This window comes from Chelmon rostratus, chromosome 24, assembly GCF_017976325.1.
Source record: "Chelmon rostratus isolate fCheRos1 chromosome 24, fCheRos1.pri, whole genome shotgun sequence".
Classification (NCBI taxonomy): Eukaryota; Metazoa; Chordata; class Actinopteri; order Chaetodontiformes; family Chaetodontidae; genus Chelmon; species Chelmon rostratus.
The window spans coordinates 9,896,201-9,912,369 of NC_055681.1; the positions used below are offsets into that span (position 1 = coordinate 9,896,201).

A 16,169-nucleotide genomic window follows, 5' to 3' on the forward strand; every position below is an offset into this window, starting at 1 on the left:
ATTATCACCATTCTGTGCGACAGTGGTACATCAGCAGTACATCCATTTGTGGAGGGGCCATTGAAGTGCAGCCAGATAGCTGCCCTCAAGTCAATCCCAGCATTCCAACTCGCTGTAGCGCAGCAGCTGCAGCAGCGATGGAGGAGGAAGACTCTCTTTCTCAGGCACAGCACCAATCCCAGCGATCCTCGGATCTGCTGCTCTGGATCCAAAGTTCAAAAGACACAAGTTTCTAACGAAGAAGTGCAGACACTGTGACCACACCAGGGCCACCTCCACCACTACTACACCATTACTGCACTTAACTCAACTGAGGATCTCCACAGCCAAGTGAGGAAGTTCTCACATACTTTGGGCAGAAGCCCTTTGCCAAGAAGGAAAGTCCAGTGCATTGGTGGAAAGCTATTCCACCTTGGCCAGGCTAGCAAAGTCTTACTTATGTATCCCTGGCACCTCAACACCATCTGAGCAGCTGCTCTCTGCAGCAGGCAACACAGCTTTGAAGAACTAGCCTTAGCCGGGAGCATGTGGACATGCTAACATGTTTGCACTGCAACGAAAAGTTCCTGTAGAAAGAGAAATAGTGATATATATATATATATAGCATGTTTTATAGGATAAATTTAAATTACAATTTATTATCACCATTGTTATCAATTTTTGACCAACTAGCTCATTTCAAATGCACATTCCAGCTAAAAACTGTACAGCTCTTGGATTTAAATCAAATATTGTAAATATTGACCCCCCCCCCCCCCCATATTTTATTGTCAATTTTGTATTTTTTTCATTTATGCTTCCACCAAAACACCAAGGCAAGCTCCTTGTTCATGAAGGCCAGCTTTGCAGTCCACCTGATTCTGATCTGATGATAACAGGAATGGTGGAGGTCAAGTTAAGGTAACTGAAGAAAACTTTGAGAGAGAACTGCACGTGGGATTGTTAGAAAGTCAAATGAAAACTCCCATTTGACTGCCGAAGACCTTCAGGAAGCGGACTCTGGAGTGGCGGTGCATTGTTCTGTGCTTTGACACCTGCACAAATATGACCTTCATGAGGAGTCATCAGAACAAAACTTTCCTGAGTCTCGCCACAAAGATCGCAAAGGACACATGGAACATGGAAACAAGCCTGATGCATTCAGGAAACAAGTCCTGTTGAACTTTTGCCGCAATGGCAAAGACATGTTTAGAAAAAGGGTGCAGAATTTCATGAAAAGAACACCTCTCCAAATGTTCAGCACAGGGGTGGATCGATCATGCTCTGGGCTTGTGTTGCAGCCAGTGGCACGGGCAACATTTGGCTGGTAGAGGGAAGAATGGATTCAATTAAATGCCAACAAATTCTGGACACGAACATCAAACCGCCTGCAAAAAAAAAAAGCTGAAGATGAAAGGGGGAAAGCTTCTACAACATGACAATGATCCTAAACACCTCGAAGTCCACAACGGGCTGCCTCAAGAGGTGCAAGCTGGTTCCCCACATGGTGACCAATCCATGGCAGTCCACCAATCTTATCATCAAAAATCTGTGGACAGACCTCACAAGAGCATGTACGTGCATGCCACACTGCCCAAGAATCTCTCAGAACTAGAAGCCTTTTGCAAGGAAGAAGGCAAATGAAAGACTCTTAGCTGCCTTCAAAAAGCCGCTACAAGCTGCTGCACTTGCCAAAGGGGGCGTGGCTCAGTGCTGACCATGCAGGGTGGCCAAACTTTTGCTTCTGTCGCTTTTCCTCTTTTGTTATTTTGAAACTGTAAATGGAGATGGAAAACAAGAAGGGCACTCAGAGAGTACAGACCTCACGGAAGGCCAATAGTCCACTCTTCTATGATAGTGGTTCCAACGCCATCTTGGCAGTGCCCGACTCCCCCATACATGGACAGCGGCTATGCCCACAATTATGCAACTTTAAGCTTTAATATAATGTAAAATGAGTGAGTTATTTTAATTTAGGGTTTATGGGACTGACTAGATTTTAGAGCCAGCCTCAAGTCATTCTGCCTCTTCCACGTCAGCCTCATTTTTAAGCCCTCAAGGTTGCTGCTTGGCTTTAATACAAATGTATGGTTTATCAATACTTGGCACTGTTTTGCCACTGTGGAACTTCACAACCATCTACAGTTGTTGAAGAAGTATGGAAATACTTCATCATGTCAATGTAAGTGAAAAATTATTCCTGAATCTGCCCTGTGATTCAGAGCCGCTCAAAAATGCCCATAATACACTCTTCCACCAAATTTCATGACAATGAGGCCAGCAGTTATTTTACATAATCCTGCTGACAAACAAATAGACCAAACCAGAAACTTAACTGCTTTGGTGAAGGCAAAAAAAACAAAAAATGTTGCTTAACATATGAAAGAAAGGTGTCAACTTTAACAACTACTTTAAGCGAATGGAAATCAGGTCGCTTAGCTACAGTAACAGAAAATTTGACATGAGGTGCCCAAGCTTTTGCATGCCACTGTACAGAGAACTGTGTAAAAAATGAGTACAGTGTTTCAAAATTCTGAAATAAATAGTTCACTGTACCAAGAGAAATGCAGTAGAGCACCGTGTGGGTGGTTTTACAGTACACATTAACATAAATCAATCAAATCAACGCGTATCCATGATCCTATAGTTAGAACAATCTATTAATTACGCGCTTCCTATCCCTGCATAATAAGCTGCATATGACTTGGAAAAACTCAACACAGTGAAGCGGGCACGCAACCACATGCTACAAGGCTGAGTCGGTGTAGCAGGAAAAAAATACATAAATAAATACACGCTCCACTTCGCCTCATGTCGTGTCCGTGCCCCATACATTTCTATGGTTTCAAATGCAGCCTTAAAGTCGTCTTGTGTCGATGGTAGATAGCTTTCTGAGCTTTCTGCATGAGAGTTTCTTAAATGGTTATATGCAACTAGTGTTATTTGAGATATAAGAGTCCTCTGCAGATGACGTATCTTTACTATTTCAGAGCAGAGGTCAGTCACAGCTCGGCCAGCACCTCAGTCAAAGGCAATGCAACAGTGGTCCTGTGAGCTAACATGCATGTCTTTTGTGTGAACTCCCTGTCCTGGTGGAAACCCATGCAAACACACAGCACCAGTCAGCGCTTAATAATGACTGAACCCAAAAGCCCTTCCTGCAGCAAAGAGGGCCACTGTGTCATGCAAAAAAACCCCCCAAAAAATGTTAAAATAATAACCAAAATATAATTTCCAGATAGTTATTGGTAGTGATACAGTGACCCAGTTCTGTCACAAATGCGGAACCGACATTTATCTGCATGAAGACAGAGCAAAAGCGCAGTGATGCAGCCATTGCAAAGTGCCAGACTGGGTAGCCACTCAAATCTAATCAGCTGTAAGCAGAAACTGAGTCGTAAAACACATTAAATTTTTAAAATAAATTAAGAATACGACAAAATGAGACACTTCATGTGACTTCTGTGTTTTTTGTGAATCTTAACAGACTCAAATACAAACTGTCTGGCGCTGGAGTCAAACCGAGTTGAGTTTAATGGTTTGTGAGGCCACATTCTGGTTCATTTGCCGTTTGGTTTCCAGAGGGCATTATCAGGTGGGAGCACATGAAAACCCTTAAGATTCAAAAAGTCCAATGCAAGTATGGAATCTGTACATCTTTCATTTTATGGTCCAGTACCTGCATCAAAGCTATGCCATTTTCTCTAGTGTATGCTGGTGACGATGGATCCACCACACTTATCTCTTAATACCCATACTAGCAATAGCAGCCCTCTAAGACATTATTTCAACAGTTTTCCTTGTGTCAACATTCACTTTAACGTTGTGCACATTTGAATTATCCTGCTTACAGACGTTTGTAAAACAGTATGTGTGTAAATTGGTCACATTTTACAGATGATTGATTTAGTCAGGGTCTGCACAGATGATACATCCACTAAATCAAATTTGTATACTGTTATTTCACTCACTGGACGTGTGCGCTTGCTCTTAAATGGTCCAAACAGAGGACCCAGGCATGCTTAGACACGCTTTGCCTACTTCCAGAGTGCATCCAACTTTTCGAAGCAGTTATTGAATCAGATCGGAAAATCTTGAAAACTTTGCATTGTTCCATTCACCTGACGTGATGTCAGCCACGTTAGCCAGCTGATATATCTGTGTGGTGTTGCTGTCAGGCTACAATACCATAGCTCAGGCTGAGTTAGCTGGACAGGGCCAGTGCTTATAGAACCTGCAGGTGTTTTTCGTCCAGGTCGACACGGGTTGGACTGTAAGAGAAACGTCTGGCAATGGATGCTCGCTATGGAGAGAGATCTGGCTTATGATGACGTTAAATACTGTCATCAGCAAAAAATTGAATCGTGCGAAACACAAAATGGCAAGAGTGATATGCAAATGTTTTGCCATATTTTATATAAAGCCCCATTATATGCGCCAGTGACACCAAACCAATTCCCCAGTGTGTGCATGACAAAATAGACTTTTTTTTTTTTTTTACATGACAGCTGGGTTGTTGCAAGGCTTTTTTGATGGTGGAATTACAAAACAAAGCATAGAAAACACTTGAGTCAATTACGTTGTGTTTCAATCTTGCATGAGTAGAAATACCGTGCTGATGAGCTTGAACTGCTTTGAACATCGGAACAGGACGGTTTTATTCACAGCCTCACACACTGATTGCTCTGCACGTTGTCCACATTCTCCAACAAGTCGAGTACCAGGGCTTTCTGCTGCTTCTGTGCAGCTAATGCTACATGAGTAGCTACACTTCCTAGGTATCCCAACACCACCTAGCGAGCAGATTCGTGGATGCCCCCTCATACAAGAGCTGTCAACAGCACCATCTTCTCTACATCCTGCACGGCCCAAGATAAATCCACAACGGAGGGGCTTTGCTCTTTTGCTAGCCGACCAGTGCGTTCCGCACAGGCAGACTGTGCCTGTTTCCCACGTAGCCTTCCAGTCCGAAAGCACATGCAGAGCCAAACAGGGGCAATGAAAACTGTAAACAAAGGACCCTGACGCTACCTAGGTCAGCAAGAGGAACACATCTTTACAAAGAGCAAAGACCCGAGAGGAGACTTGAGCCTCACTTTAGCAACACACAAACGACTCAGAGCAATGTATTCAGAATCAAATTGGTTATATAGCTATCGGTGTCACTCCACCATGTCCCGCCATCTTGGACAGGCAGCCAGCCATTAACGTTACTTGTAACGCTGGTCAACTCGTTCACGCTGACTCCAAACGGAAAACGGCCAGAACACGTCCTCAAGTACGTTCCGTGGAGCAATGAAAATCCGCAAAATGAACCTAACAGAGTGTGGTCAAGACAGCAGACCACTGCAAATGCTACGGGCACTAGCTAAGCTTACCAGATAACGTAAACGGGTAAGCTGCATTTGGTGCACCCTGAAGGCTACAACGTGAACGTTACTTCCACCAACGTAATAACAGTTGTGGCCAGATGCTTGTGTGTTTAAGGTCAGATGTGAGAATCTAACGCTTGCAATGAAACAATCTCGCGGCGACATAAAACTTTCCTCATTAAAGTGCCATGTTTCCAGTCATAAATGTGCTACACAAAAACCGTGACGACGTTGTGTTGTTGGTGGTACAATTGCAAGTACACAAGGATACGCTGTATGGAATAACGTTAGCTATCCGGCTAACAGGGAAGGGCGGTTGCCTAACAAACAGTAACATATGTTAGCGTTAACAAGCTAGTTAAATCAAAATAGCCACAGCTAGACGGCTAACAGTCATCATGGCCAGCGACGCCGCGTAGCCGCAGGTGCAGGGTCGCTGTTCATCGGATGAGAGTTGCTAACTCGGAAGCTAGCTGACTGGCTAAGAGAGGGGCTGCGGCTAGCTGGCCTTGGTCTCCTCAGCGAGTGGGCCACTTGCATTCTGACTAGCTTGCTACTTTGAGAGCAAATTCACTGTAGTGCATGGTAGTTAAGAGGTTGGGGCTAGTCCCGCGGATCAGGGTGCTGCGTGATTGTGAAAGACATGCAGTAAGATCTGCTACCTTCATCAACAGGGCCTTCGTTCTGGCGCCATCTTCATGAAGCTTCTGAAATCCAAACAGTGAGCTGCAAGCAAGAAGACAACATAGGCGGCTCAGAATCACTTGCAGAGCGGCTCGGACACATTTTCGACATGCAAGGAAAAAAAACAATTATTTTTCAAACTGAGCGTTTGTGTGAGTGCACCGGGCTACTATTCCGACCTGTCGATCCCGACCAAACTGTCCCTCTCCTGGGCTGTCAGTGTCGGAAAGTCCTCCTCTGTTTCACTCGCTTTTCCCGCCGCCATTTTCTTTCCCTCATCACCACCAGAAGAAGCCGAGCCGAGACTCCGAGCAGCAGCGCAGGCAGCAACGGCGACAGACACACCGCACGATTGCATGGAAAATCGCGACGCGGGGACAAACGGCTTGCTCCACCGAATCAAAAAAGCAAAACTGAAGAAAACAAAATGATCAAAAACTTTTTTCCAGGATGAAAAGATGCGATTCGATATAGTAAATCCTTTCGGGGGGACAGAAGCGCTCTCCGGTTAGCTCCTCAAACGTCACATTTTTCATCACAAAGTGATATTGTTCCGCTATTGGAATGCGAATAACTGAATGCAATATCCAGGATGTGAGTATTTGACAATAAAATGCGTTTCGGCCGCGAAGATAAAGTTGTTATAATTGTGTCACCCAAGCGAACCCACGCGCCGCTGTAGCCACGCCCTCTCCCCCCTCTTCAGCCAATAGAAGCACCCGCATCCCACCATATGACTTCCCTGCTATATCATTCTTTTATCTCAAATGTTCATATTCTCACTGCAAAACACACATATTTTATACCACGATTATTCTGGAAGCACACTCTAAAATATTTATTCTTTGAACGTGTCTGACACCCATGGACATCAAAGTGAAAGATCTTTGTTTCCCCTGCAAATGCAATAATTTCCACATGGTAAAATATAATCTCGGATTCAATAATGTGTACTGGCACTTGGGTGTTAGTTGTCGTTTTGCTTTCCAGACTGGTTCAATGATGACTGCAATGCATCATTCGTCCCGAGCGTTTGACACCATGTAAGCTCTGTTTGCACTTTCCAAAGTACCATCCAAGATCTGTGATACTTTCCTGAAACGCAGAAAAAGTTGCAGGATTTTAGGAATAACGTTGCTAAATTGCTGAGGATAATCAAGCGAAATGAAAGCATTTTCACTGACGTGGCAAAGCATCATAATGTGGGCGGGGTTTAGTATTGTCAACATCCTGGTGACATAACCCGTTTCTCCAAAATGGCGACGGTGGACCACAGAGAAGGTTAGTTATTTTGTTTTTTAGGATACGGTGTTATTACCTGAATTAAAATAGGAGTTTTGACGTTTTTGCTTCGAAGATAGTGAAATTGGCATGCGGTCTCGACCTCGTTGCTCCTAAGAGTCCCAAAATGAAGCCTTTAATGAGGACCATATTGACATGGTAGCCATTTGACGCTAGCCAGCTAATATTAGCTTCCCAAATCATTTGCAATGAATAAACAAGCAGCCTTCAGAGCCTGTCGCAGCTGAGGTGCCCTTACAGTGATAGATGTGAAGGGTCACTTTTACGGTTTGGGCTGGAACAGCCAAATAGGGCGCTGGCAATAGCTGTTTCACACAAAATAATGTCAATAATGCAGGCGGTTATACGCGCTCGTCAGTGTGATGGAGATGTGAAGGAAAGTGAGGTAACCTTTATAGTGTCATTTATTGTGCACACACACACACACACCTTATCATCATGTCGTCGTCTTTTTGTCCTTGTGTCATATCAGGTCAGGACGACCCAGAGAGTGAAGATGAGGTTTATGAGGTGGTGGACCTGACAGAATATGCCCGCAGGCACCAGTGGTGGAGTCGGGTGTTTGGGAACAACTCCGGCCCCATTGCTGAGAAGTATTCCGTGGCCACCCAGCTCATGATGGGAGGGGTGACTGGATGGTAAGGCATGAGGATCGATCTGCTCAGAGGTCACATCTACACCAACAGACTGAAATACTGTCCAACGTTTTCTTTGGCCTTTTGACCAAAGAACATTAAATTGCATCACACCTCCTCTCAACATACAGGTGTGCTGGTTACCTCTTCCAGAGAGTCGGGAAGATAGCTGCTACCGCGGTTGGAGGAGGGTTCCTTCTTTTGCAGGCAAGAATACTGTGGCACTGTGCCCATGCACTCTCAATAAATCGATATTTACCATATATGCATTGTCTTTCAGTGACACATTCTTTGTAAATAGTCACATTTTGCCAACTTCATTGACTAGTGAGCATGTAAGATGACCAGCACGATGCTCAGCTGCTCTCCTCTCTGCAGCAGAAAGACTGGCATTGTGTGTCATCCGGCTTTAGATGGATGTAGGCCATCTGGATGCTTATTGGGTGTTGCAATGCTTCTCAGTGTAACATTTTGTCTCATGCAACCATTCTTGCAACAGTTTTGCAAGCAGATCACACCAGAGACACAGGCTGAAAGTATTTAATAGCTGTTAGCTCGTGGCTAAGCTAATAATGTGCCTTGAGCAGAACAGTGTTCTTTCACAGTCTTAAGTCTCTCTGCGTTTGTGTTGTTATTTCACCAGGGTTTCATTTGTGAAACAAAGATTTCTGTAGCCAGAAAGAAAAAAAAAAACAAAACAATTACCGCCTTTTGTTATTCACTCAGAGTTCCAGAGATTTTTTATTGTTGGCCTGGGAGGAGAATTTATATTGGGTTATTCTCCACATCAGTTGTTTTCATCAAGGTCAGAAAACAACCAATTTAGAGTTGTAAAAGGTTGTATTTTAGGGATGGAATCACATGCATCTTTTAGTGATTTTTATTATGATTATTGCTTAAAGGTTTTGTTTTGCAGAGAGATTAGATGGTCTCATTACAAGACAGATTCCCTCTCACTACAACCTGTCATAAACTGCCAGACAGTGATGTGATAAAGCACAGAAAAAAATAAAATAAGATAAGACCAGACAAGGAGTCAGTAGCGCAGTAGAGTTCACCAAAAGGTTACTTATTACTGTAGACATATAATGCTGGCGTAGCTTGTCATGTCCGGGGCAGTGTTTGACAGAATATCTCCAACAAGATTTATTGTTCTTCACAGTAGGAAGCTGGGACAAAAACAAATGCAGTGCAAAATGAAGACTCATTCAATATTTCCAAATCTCTGCAGAATCGGTTCTGAATATGGCTCTTTTTTTGCCTCTCCTCACAGATAGCCAATCACAGCGGTTACGTGCAGGTGGACTGGAAGAAGGTGGAGAAGGATGTGAACAAAGCAAAGAAGCACCTGAAGAAGAAAGCAAACAAAGCAGCTCCTGAAATAAATACATTCATTGAGGAGGTAAAGGTACCTGTAACAAAGCTTGCTCTTTCTTTCACGCTTTTGCTTGTTTTTGATGATATAATACTTATTATAATTGTTCAGCTGTCGCTAAAATTGTGTTATATACATTCTGCACTGCCAACATACCTCTTACATGTAATTGATTAGAATTAAATGCATGTCTTTTTCTTTGATGTTCTGGGTTTGGTGTGGAGGTTTATTTCCTTATCTGCAAACCAGCAGTGCCCTCTAGTGTGCAGTTTGCAGTACTACACAGACTGGACCATTTTATCATCTAGTTTTCTACTTTGCAATCCAGAATATTCTCAGCAGCACTCAAACAGTTAACACCTGTTCACTGGTTAATACAGTACGCAACTTTTAAGCTCTTGTGAACTCATTCTCCATTTTATTCCTCTCCTCCTATGAAGGCCACAGACTTCATCAAAAGGAACATCGTCTTGTCCAGCGGGTTCGTTGGTGGCTTCTTTCTGGGTCTTGCCTCCTAAAGCTGCTGCACACGCTGCAGGCTCCTTTTACTGTGAATCGCATCACTACATACTGTAGGTCACTTTCCTCGCCGCGGTTTACCTCTCTGCCCCCATGCGTGCATCGATTTCACCTTTTAACGAACTGAGAGGCGGGAGGGGGTTATGTGGAACATTATAGCATGATCTGTTGTGACAGTGGTATTAACTGTATTACTAACCCCCCCTGTTTTAAATCAACCCTGAGTTCACATTCTGAAGTCTGTGTGTGCGTGTGTGTGGCTCAGTCGGGAGTGGGGGTGCTTGGATTATAATGTGAGACTTTCTTCTGTAGGACCCTTGACAGATCTTTGCCAAAATGCTGAATATGTCAAGCTGCCACAAACAAGCACAGATTCCTCATTGCTTCTTCAACACTGATCTGAGTCTAGCTTGTCCTTGCCCTCATGCATTGGCCTGGAGGATGCTGATCTCAAATTGTTCTGAGTTGGCATGTGTGGGCGCTATTATAAATGCATAGCCAACCCCCTTTCAGCGCTGTAAATACCCACACAGGAGTAAAAATTATATAAACAACAAGGAAGGCAGCAGTGGGAAGTTAACACCATCCCCCAGTCTAGTGCTTGGAGGTATTTTTTTTATGTAGCTGTGAAGTTTGGTGAGCTTATGTGCCATTTAGGCATGTAAGCAGTCCAGTTTTTAAAGTTTGTCACGCTGGCTGGGGGGTTAAGCAGAGTTATTTTCCCACTCTGAGCAGGAGCTGGTATCGATATACAACACATATCATGAGCATAAATCACAAGTAAATGTTACATGTGTGAATGTTCTCCACTTCACACTGACAAGAGTATTGGAGAGACACATCTTTTGTTCCCATAAGCCCTCAGCTCCACAGCGCCTTTTAATGACGGGATGAGCATCTGCTGTACCCTAATTACCACCATCAACAAGCCAGACACCAGTCCTGTCATTAAAGAGCCTAATGGAGCAGCGAGTGTGACTCCTCCGCCCTCGCTATTGTTATTGTGCATTTAGCAGTGTCGGTTTAGCAGCAGCGATGCTGCCGAGTCGTGTCCTAGGCAGGTCATCCACACACAGGAGTCCACTTAAGTTGATCACAAGTTGCTTATTTTGGTTGTTTTTTTTGCCTTTTTCGACCAGTGCAATATACAGTAATGTTTCAGATGTCAGTTTTTGGAGATCTTGTTATGTCTACAGCTGGCAGTATGTATGCTCATATTCCCTCTTTGTTTCTATTTAATGTTATTTTGTTACCAGAACTGTATGAATTTTGTTGGGTGTTTGTTTTAAAATAAAGTTGCCTCATTTTGTTTTGAATTACGTTTAAAAAGTGTGTTTTTTGGGGAGGGTGGAACTGCTCTGAGTTGATTTTTGCCTTAAGTTTTGGATTTGTTTGCTCGATGGTGTGAAAAGGAAGGATCAGAACACCTGGCGACGTCTTTGTTACTGTGTATGTGGCTCGTTAACTCAACATAAACCCACAGACATAACAAGCATCACCCACAGCTGCTGGGAACAGGTTCATTTTTGAACACGTTCAGGTGTTAGGGGATTACCTCCAAAAGTTTTTTTAATCATACACAGCAAACCACACTGCAAACTTTTGCTTTTATTTACAACTATAAATGATAAAAATATATAAACAGCTGGACAAGAGTATATATACAGTATAGTATTTACAAGAGGGGGAACCTAAGCATGGTTGCCATCACAACAAAGAAAGCAGACAATCCGGTAAATCCTGGAGTCTTCCTCAATCGTCACTCATAATTATGGCCACAAGATTTCTGTGTTTTTAGACGCTGGATTTCATTACAGAGTGTACTGTGAAATATAACTTTCCATGTTTTGAAAAAAAGTAAAAATGAGATGTTTGTTGAGAAAACATTTTTTAAAAAAGCAATCTACAGGATAAAGTTGCACATTCAGTCTTTTTTAACAAATGCTGCTATTGTTGGATTTCCTGGTGGCGTTAAAAGTCTTTCCTCTGTCACTCAGATGGGCATTTTGAGGAGGGCACATTCTGTCAGCAGCGTCAGAGTGGTGATCATGTATCTGCTGTTGGAGATCTGGAACAAAAGGAAACATTAGTATAACAATCATATTTTCCCGTGTGTGTGTTGAAAGACTGTGACGCTGTCGGACGCTACCTTGATCCTGCCGCTGTACTTGGCCGAGCCCAGTGCTGTGGAGACCTGGTTCAGGCTTCCCGCTGACAGATCCAGCCTGAAGTGTCTGTAGAAGTGGCTCTTTAACTCCTGGATGAACCTCATCACCTCCTCAATATGAATACTATTCTCCATCTCCTCCTCTCCTTTCTTCTCCTCCTGTGGATCCTTCCTCACACTGCTCCACAGCTCCCAGGCGTCTTGGGGGTTAACTGTGTAGGTGACCTGCAGCGGTGGCGCCACCGGAAGCGTCCAAATCATTTTGAGGTGCTGGATGTTGCACTCAGTGTGGCAGTCAGTCCATAATGCCGACAGCCACTGGAGACTCGTGTGGCTGATTTCCAGCGGGCCAAAGCAACAGTCGAAGGTCTGCTGGAACCAGGATTTGACCGCAGCAGTGAGACCCTCAGCCCCACTGCTGCCGAAGAGCGGCAGGCAGATGAAGTCCTCTGGAAGTGAGCGCAGGTATTCCTGGTTGCCATTGATGCAGGTCAGCCAGCCGCTCCACACTGGCCGCTGCGGCTCGTCCTGCCTGACAAACAACGGCTTTGAATGGATCTGTGTTTGGAAAGGGAACAATTAGAAGGTCTCACACAGAGAACGCAAAGCACACGGTAACATTCAAGGCCACGTTTTTGTTTGTCGTCCTGACTGGTTCAAAGCAACACTTTGCTCTCATTTTAAAGAATGGAGAGATCACAAACATATTTAAGATGAACCTTACTGAGAAGCTTCTCTCTGCCTCGACAGACTCCCACGCTCACCTGTATGAGGACGGTCTCTGCATCATCTTCCTCCTCGACCAGCCCCTGCACCACAGAGAAGGAGACTCTGAAGCCGCTCTGTGGTCCTTCCACTTCCACCGCCAAACCTTGCTGCTTCTCAGCAGCAATAAACGCTGAGAGCTGCCTGGAGTAGCTCCTCAGCTGGGTGTGTCTGAACTGATGGAGGGGAGTAACATAAGACAGCTGCCACTCCGTCTTCACCAGTAAGGCCAGCTGCTCCGGATTCACCTTCTCCTTTGACAAGGAAAGGAGAGGACAGAGAAGATGACCGTTCTGTGTCTCTCCAGACATTAACATGCTCATCATTACACGACTGACTGATTACAACATGGAGAGCAATGGCCTGGTCTGACTCACAGTGATATTGTGGAACCTTGGGGCCCTTCTGCTGGTGCTGAGCCTGCGTGGCGTCAGCGCTGGAATCGAGTTGAGTCGTGAAACAGAACCGAAGCAGCTGCGTTCCGGCTGCAGGTAGCTCTTACTTCTGCTCCTCCTCTGAACGAGAGGAGCCCTCGTGACACTGGAAATCATGCACAGGTCATCACACCAGGTTCCTCTGGTGCTCAGTGTTCCAGCTCGTAATGCAGATAGTCATCGCATTGCTCTTTACGGAACCAGATTGTGCTGAAAATAATCGAGCCTAAGTCGAATGGACCATGCCTATTGGTAAAGATGGAGTAATTTAGGACACTTTCATAGCCACCTATCAATCCCACAAGGGCTGGCGTTTGATAAGTTAGATTTTGGGTGGAGTATTACTCAAAGATCTGGTCAGTTGGTCCCACTTGAATGAGAAAGACAAAAGCAGCACCAACAAGCATCCACAAACTAAAGCTCTGCTAAAGCTGCTGCTTTCTCATGCTCCTTTCTAAATAACATCGAAAACGCACCGCCCAGGTACTGTACGTGCACTTCCTTCATATTTCGAGATAACATAACGTGGAATTTAAAAGCAAACATGAGCTGAAGCCGCCGAACTGCATACAAAACAACTTCAGCACGCATGCCCTTTTATTTTATATTGCGAAGAAGACTATTGTCGGAAGAAGAGGACAAAACAATTACTAAATGTGAAATTTGCATTCGCCGAATTTAAAGGTGGAAGCCAGGGATTCGTAAAATGTCTTGTATATTATTGTGCCAGATCGGTAAATTTCATGACATGCAAGTCAACATTAAAACAATCGAGTACTGAATGTTATTTGGCGTGACTCGCCCCGTCATACGGGGAACGTTAAGTATCGGGGCTTGAGGAGCCATGACACACTGTTGACAAAATTGTGCTGTTTTTATTGTCGCGAAGGCAAGTATACTGTAGAAAACAGTATTTACAGTGAACAAAGTGACGAAATACGTAGAATTCACTTACTTACTTGCCATGATGTCGCTCCATTTCTGGCGTACCGACCGAATGAGGAATGAAACCGGAAACAAATTTGAACATCGCGCTTTCCCAGGAGTCTGCGCGGTAAGAATCAGCCAATCACATGAATCCAAACAGGAAGTGGGGATATAAATTCTTTCTTTATTTTTTTCTTTAGAGTAAATTAAGTATAAATCGTGTTATGTAATATACAAAATTAAATATCGGGAAAATGTGAGAGAAAAGCGAGAGGGGGAAGGAATAAGCACTCAAATAAAGAAAAATGTTGATCATGGAAAGGGCAGTTTGAATTGATGCAATATCATTACATTGTTCGTGTTAGAAACAAGGTTCATTAAACTGTCAAGGTACCACCAACTGCAAAACTATTTAATAAATCAAATACTATTTGTTCTGTTGCATTTCATGCATCACCCTTGTATAACCTTTTCCAATATTGTAAAAGTGATCAACCATTTGCAGTTACTGAATGAATATTGAATATCTGTGACATTTCTGACTCTCAACAAAATGAAGAAAAAATTAAAATAAAATGAAGCCATTTACATTCCTGTAAAACATAAGAATGTTGAAGGGTTTTAATTTGAAAACCATTTGTGGTAGTTAACTCTAATATTAAATGCTTGAATGTTGCTGCTAAGGAAGCCCCAAGCTTGAAACACATTGCAACACATGGCAATGACTGACAGTAGCTGTCAGTCATTGCCTTTTTTCCCATTTTTTCTTCTTTGTGGGGGTAATTGCACAGAAATTGAGGAGATTAAATGTCTCATTTTTTCCCCACTGATGGGCTCCCCACCATTTTTCTTTGTGTGTTCTTGTGGTGCTGCCAGTTGTCACCTACGTCAGATTATACCTCAATATCAGAGAACAAAGAAAGATCGAATTTGCAGTAAATTGTAAAGTCATTGTTGAGAAATCTATACCAGCCTGGAAAAGCTGCAAATGTTCAATGGCAGAACAGCAAAGACTCAAAGTATAACAATTTGGACTGATTCCAACTAGCTGGCAAGGAAAGAGGAAACAAATGAAGGAAGGAAAAATTGTGCAGATACACGTGTGTGTGTGTACTTGTGTTACTCGCATTATGTGAACTCACATTCCAGAACAAAATGATTGTGATCCCCACAACACCGACATTATATTTTTTGGGTTAAGACTTGGTTTTTGGTTCAGGTAAGTGGTGCGAGTTCGGTTTGTGGTGGTTATGGTTAAGGTTAGGGGAATGAATTCAATGCAACATCCTCCAAAGTGACAAAAACAAGAGTGTGTATTTGTATTGGTGTGTGTGTGTGTGCATGTTTCACTAGCTGCCTGTTTCACAAGCAACCACCAAAACCGTTCCCCTCCCTGTTACCATGGAAACTGTGCCCTTTCCTTTTTTCTCCCCATGTGCGGTGCTGCCCATTTTTTCCATCTGTCCTTTCCTTTTCTCCTTTTCTAGCATATACATTGCTCCATATTTATTGTTTCATTTGCCTGCACCCTTCATGCACATATGTATGTGCAAGCCACTGTCTCAGCGTTTGTGCAAATGCATCAGTATGTTTTGCAATTGCCTGTGTGTTGAATGGAGTACTGCTCAATAGCACATACACAGCCATACATACAGTATGATGACCACATCAACAGCCAATCGGATTATCGTTAGCTTGCTGGTGGGCTTCAACCAATGGGGGAAGCTCGCAGATGATGTGTGAGCAGAAGGGATGCAGCGCCATGGAAACTGCAGAGGGTGCCATGAGAGAACAGCGCGCTCTAGTGGCACCAGATGTCTTTGTTTATCCCCGCGTGCATGGATGAGTTCACCTTTCTGCTTGAGAGGACTTCTGTCGCCTTGTGGTACTTATTTACTCGTCTCCCAGCTCAAACTTATGCTTTCGTTATTTATATATTTATCTGTCTGTTTTCTCTAAAGGCCACTGGAGAAAGGGCTGACTGACTTTTCCTCATTATTCAATGCTATT

At 43.6% G+C, this 16,169-nt stretch overlaps 3 protein-coding genes across 8 annotated transcripts in view; 1 reads left to right on the forward strand and 2 right to left on the reverse strand.

Moving 5' to 3' along the window:
• LOC121627331 (histone demethylase UTY-like) overlaps window positions 1–6,702 on the reverse strand; it is a 32,070-nt gene extending 25,368 nt beyond the window's left edge. For both annotated transcript variants that reach the window (XM_041966183.1, XM_041966182.1), the window contains exons 1-2: window positions 6,215–6,702; window positions 6,014–6,077 (exon numbers count right to left, since the gene is read on the reverse strand). In XM_041966183.1, coding sequence (XP_041822117.1) covers window positions 6,014–6,077; window positions 6,215–6,393 — 243 coding nt within the window. In that variant the 5' untranslated portion in view covers window positions 6,394–6,702. The remainder of the gene's footprint in view (window positions 1–6,013; window positions 6,078–6,214) is intronic.
• Window positions 6,703–6,937: 235 nt separating this feature from the next.
• Window positions 6,938–11,176, forward strand: LOC121627332 (FUN14 domain-containing protein 1). 2 transcript variants are annotated; one of them, XM_041966185.1, is made up of 5 exons: window positions 6,938–7,316; window positions 7,810–7,975; window positions 8,104–8,179; window positions 9,246–9,380; window positions 9,788–11,176. In XM_041966185.1, the coding sequence occupies exons 1-5, from the start codon at window positions 7,292–7,294 to the stop codon at window positions 9,863–9,865; spliced, it is 480 nt and encodes a 159-aa protein (XP_041822119.1). In that variant the 5' UTR covers window positions 6,938–7,291; the 3' UTR covers window positions 9,866–11,176. The 2 variants fall into 2 exon arrangements, with proteins under 2 accessions (XP_041822119.1, XP_041822120.1); XM_041966186.1 differs by having other exon boundaries at window positions 6,949–7,316; window positions 9,246–9,374.
• Window positions 11,177–11,460: 284 nt separating this feature from the next.
• Window positions 11,461–14,229, reverse strand: cenpl (centromere protein L). Of its 4 annotated transcripts, none has more exons than XM_041966372.1 (5): window positions 14,188–14,229; window positions 13,176–13,338; window positions 12,798–13,052; window positions 12,016–12,591; window positions 11,461–11,934 (listed from the first exon to the last, which is right to left on the reverse strand). In XM_041966372.1, the coding sequence occupies exons 1-5, from the start codon at window positions 14,196–14,198 to the stop codon at window positions 11,860–11,862; spliced, it is 1,080 nt and encodes a 359-aa protein (XP_041822306.1). In that variant the 5' UTR covers window positions 14,199–14,229; the 3' UTR covers window positions 11,461–11,859. The 4 variants fall into 4 exon arrangements, with proteins under 4 accessions (XP_041822306.1, XP_041822308.1, XP_041822307.1 ...); XM_041966374.1 differs by having other exon boundaries at window positions 13,176–13,478; window positions 14,188–14,218; XM_041966373.1 differs by having other exon boundaries at window positions 13,176–13,478; window positions 14,192–14,217.
• Window positions 14,230–16,169: the final 1,940 nt, after the last annotated feature.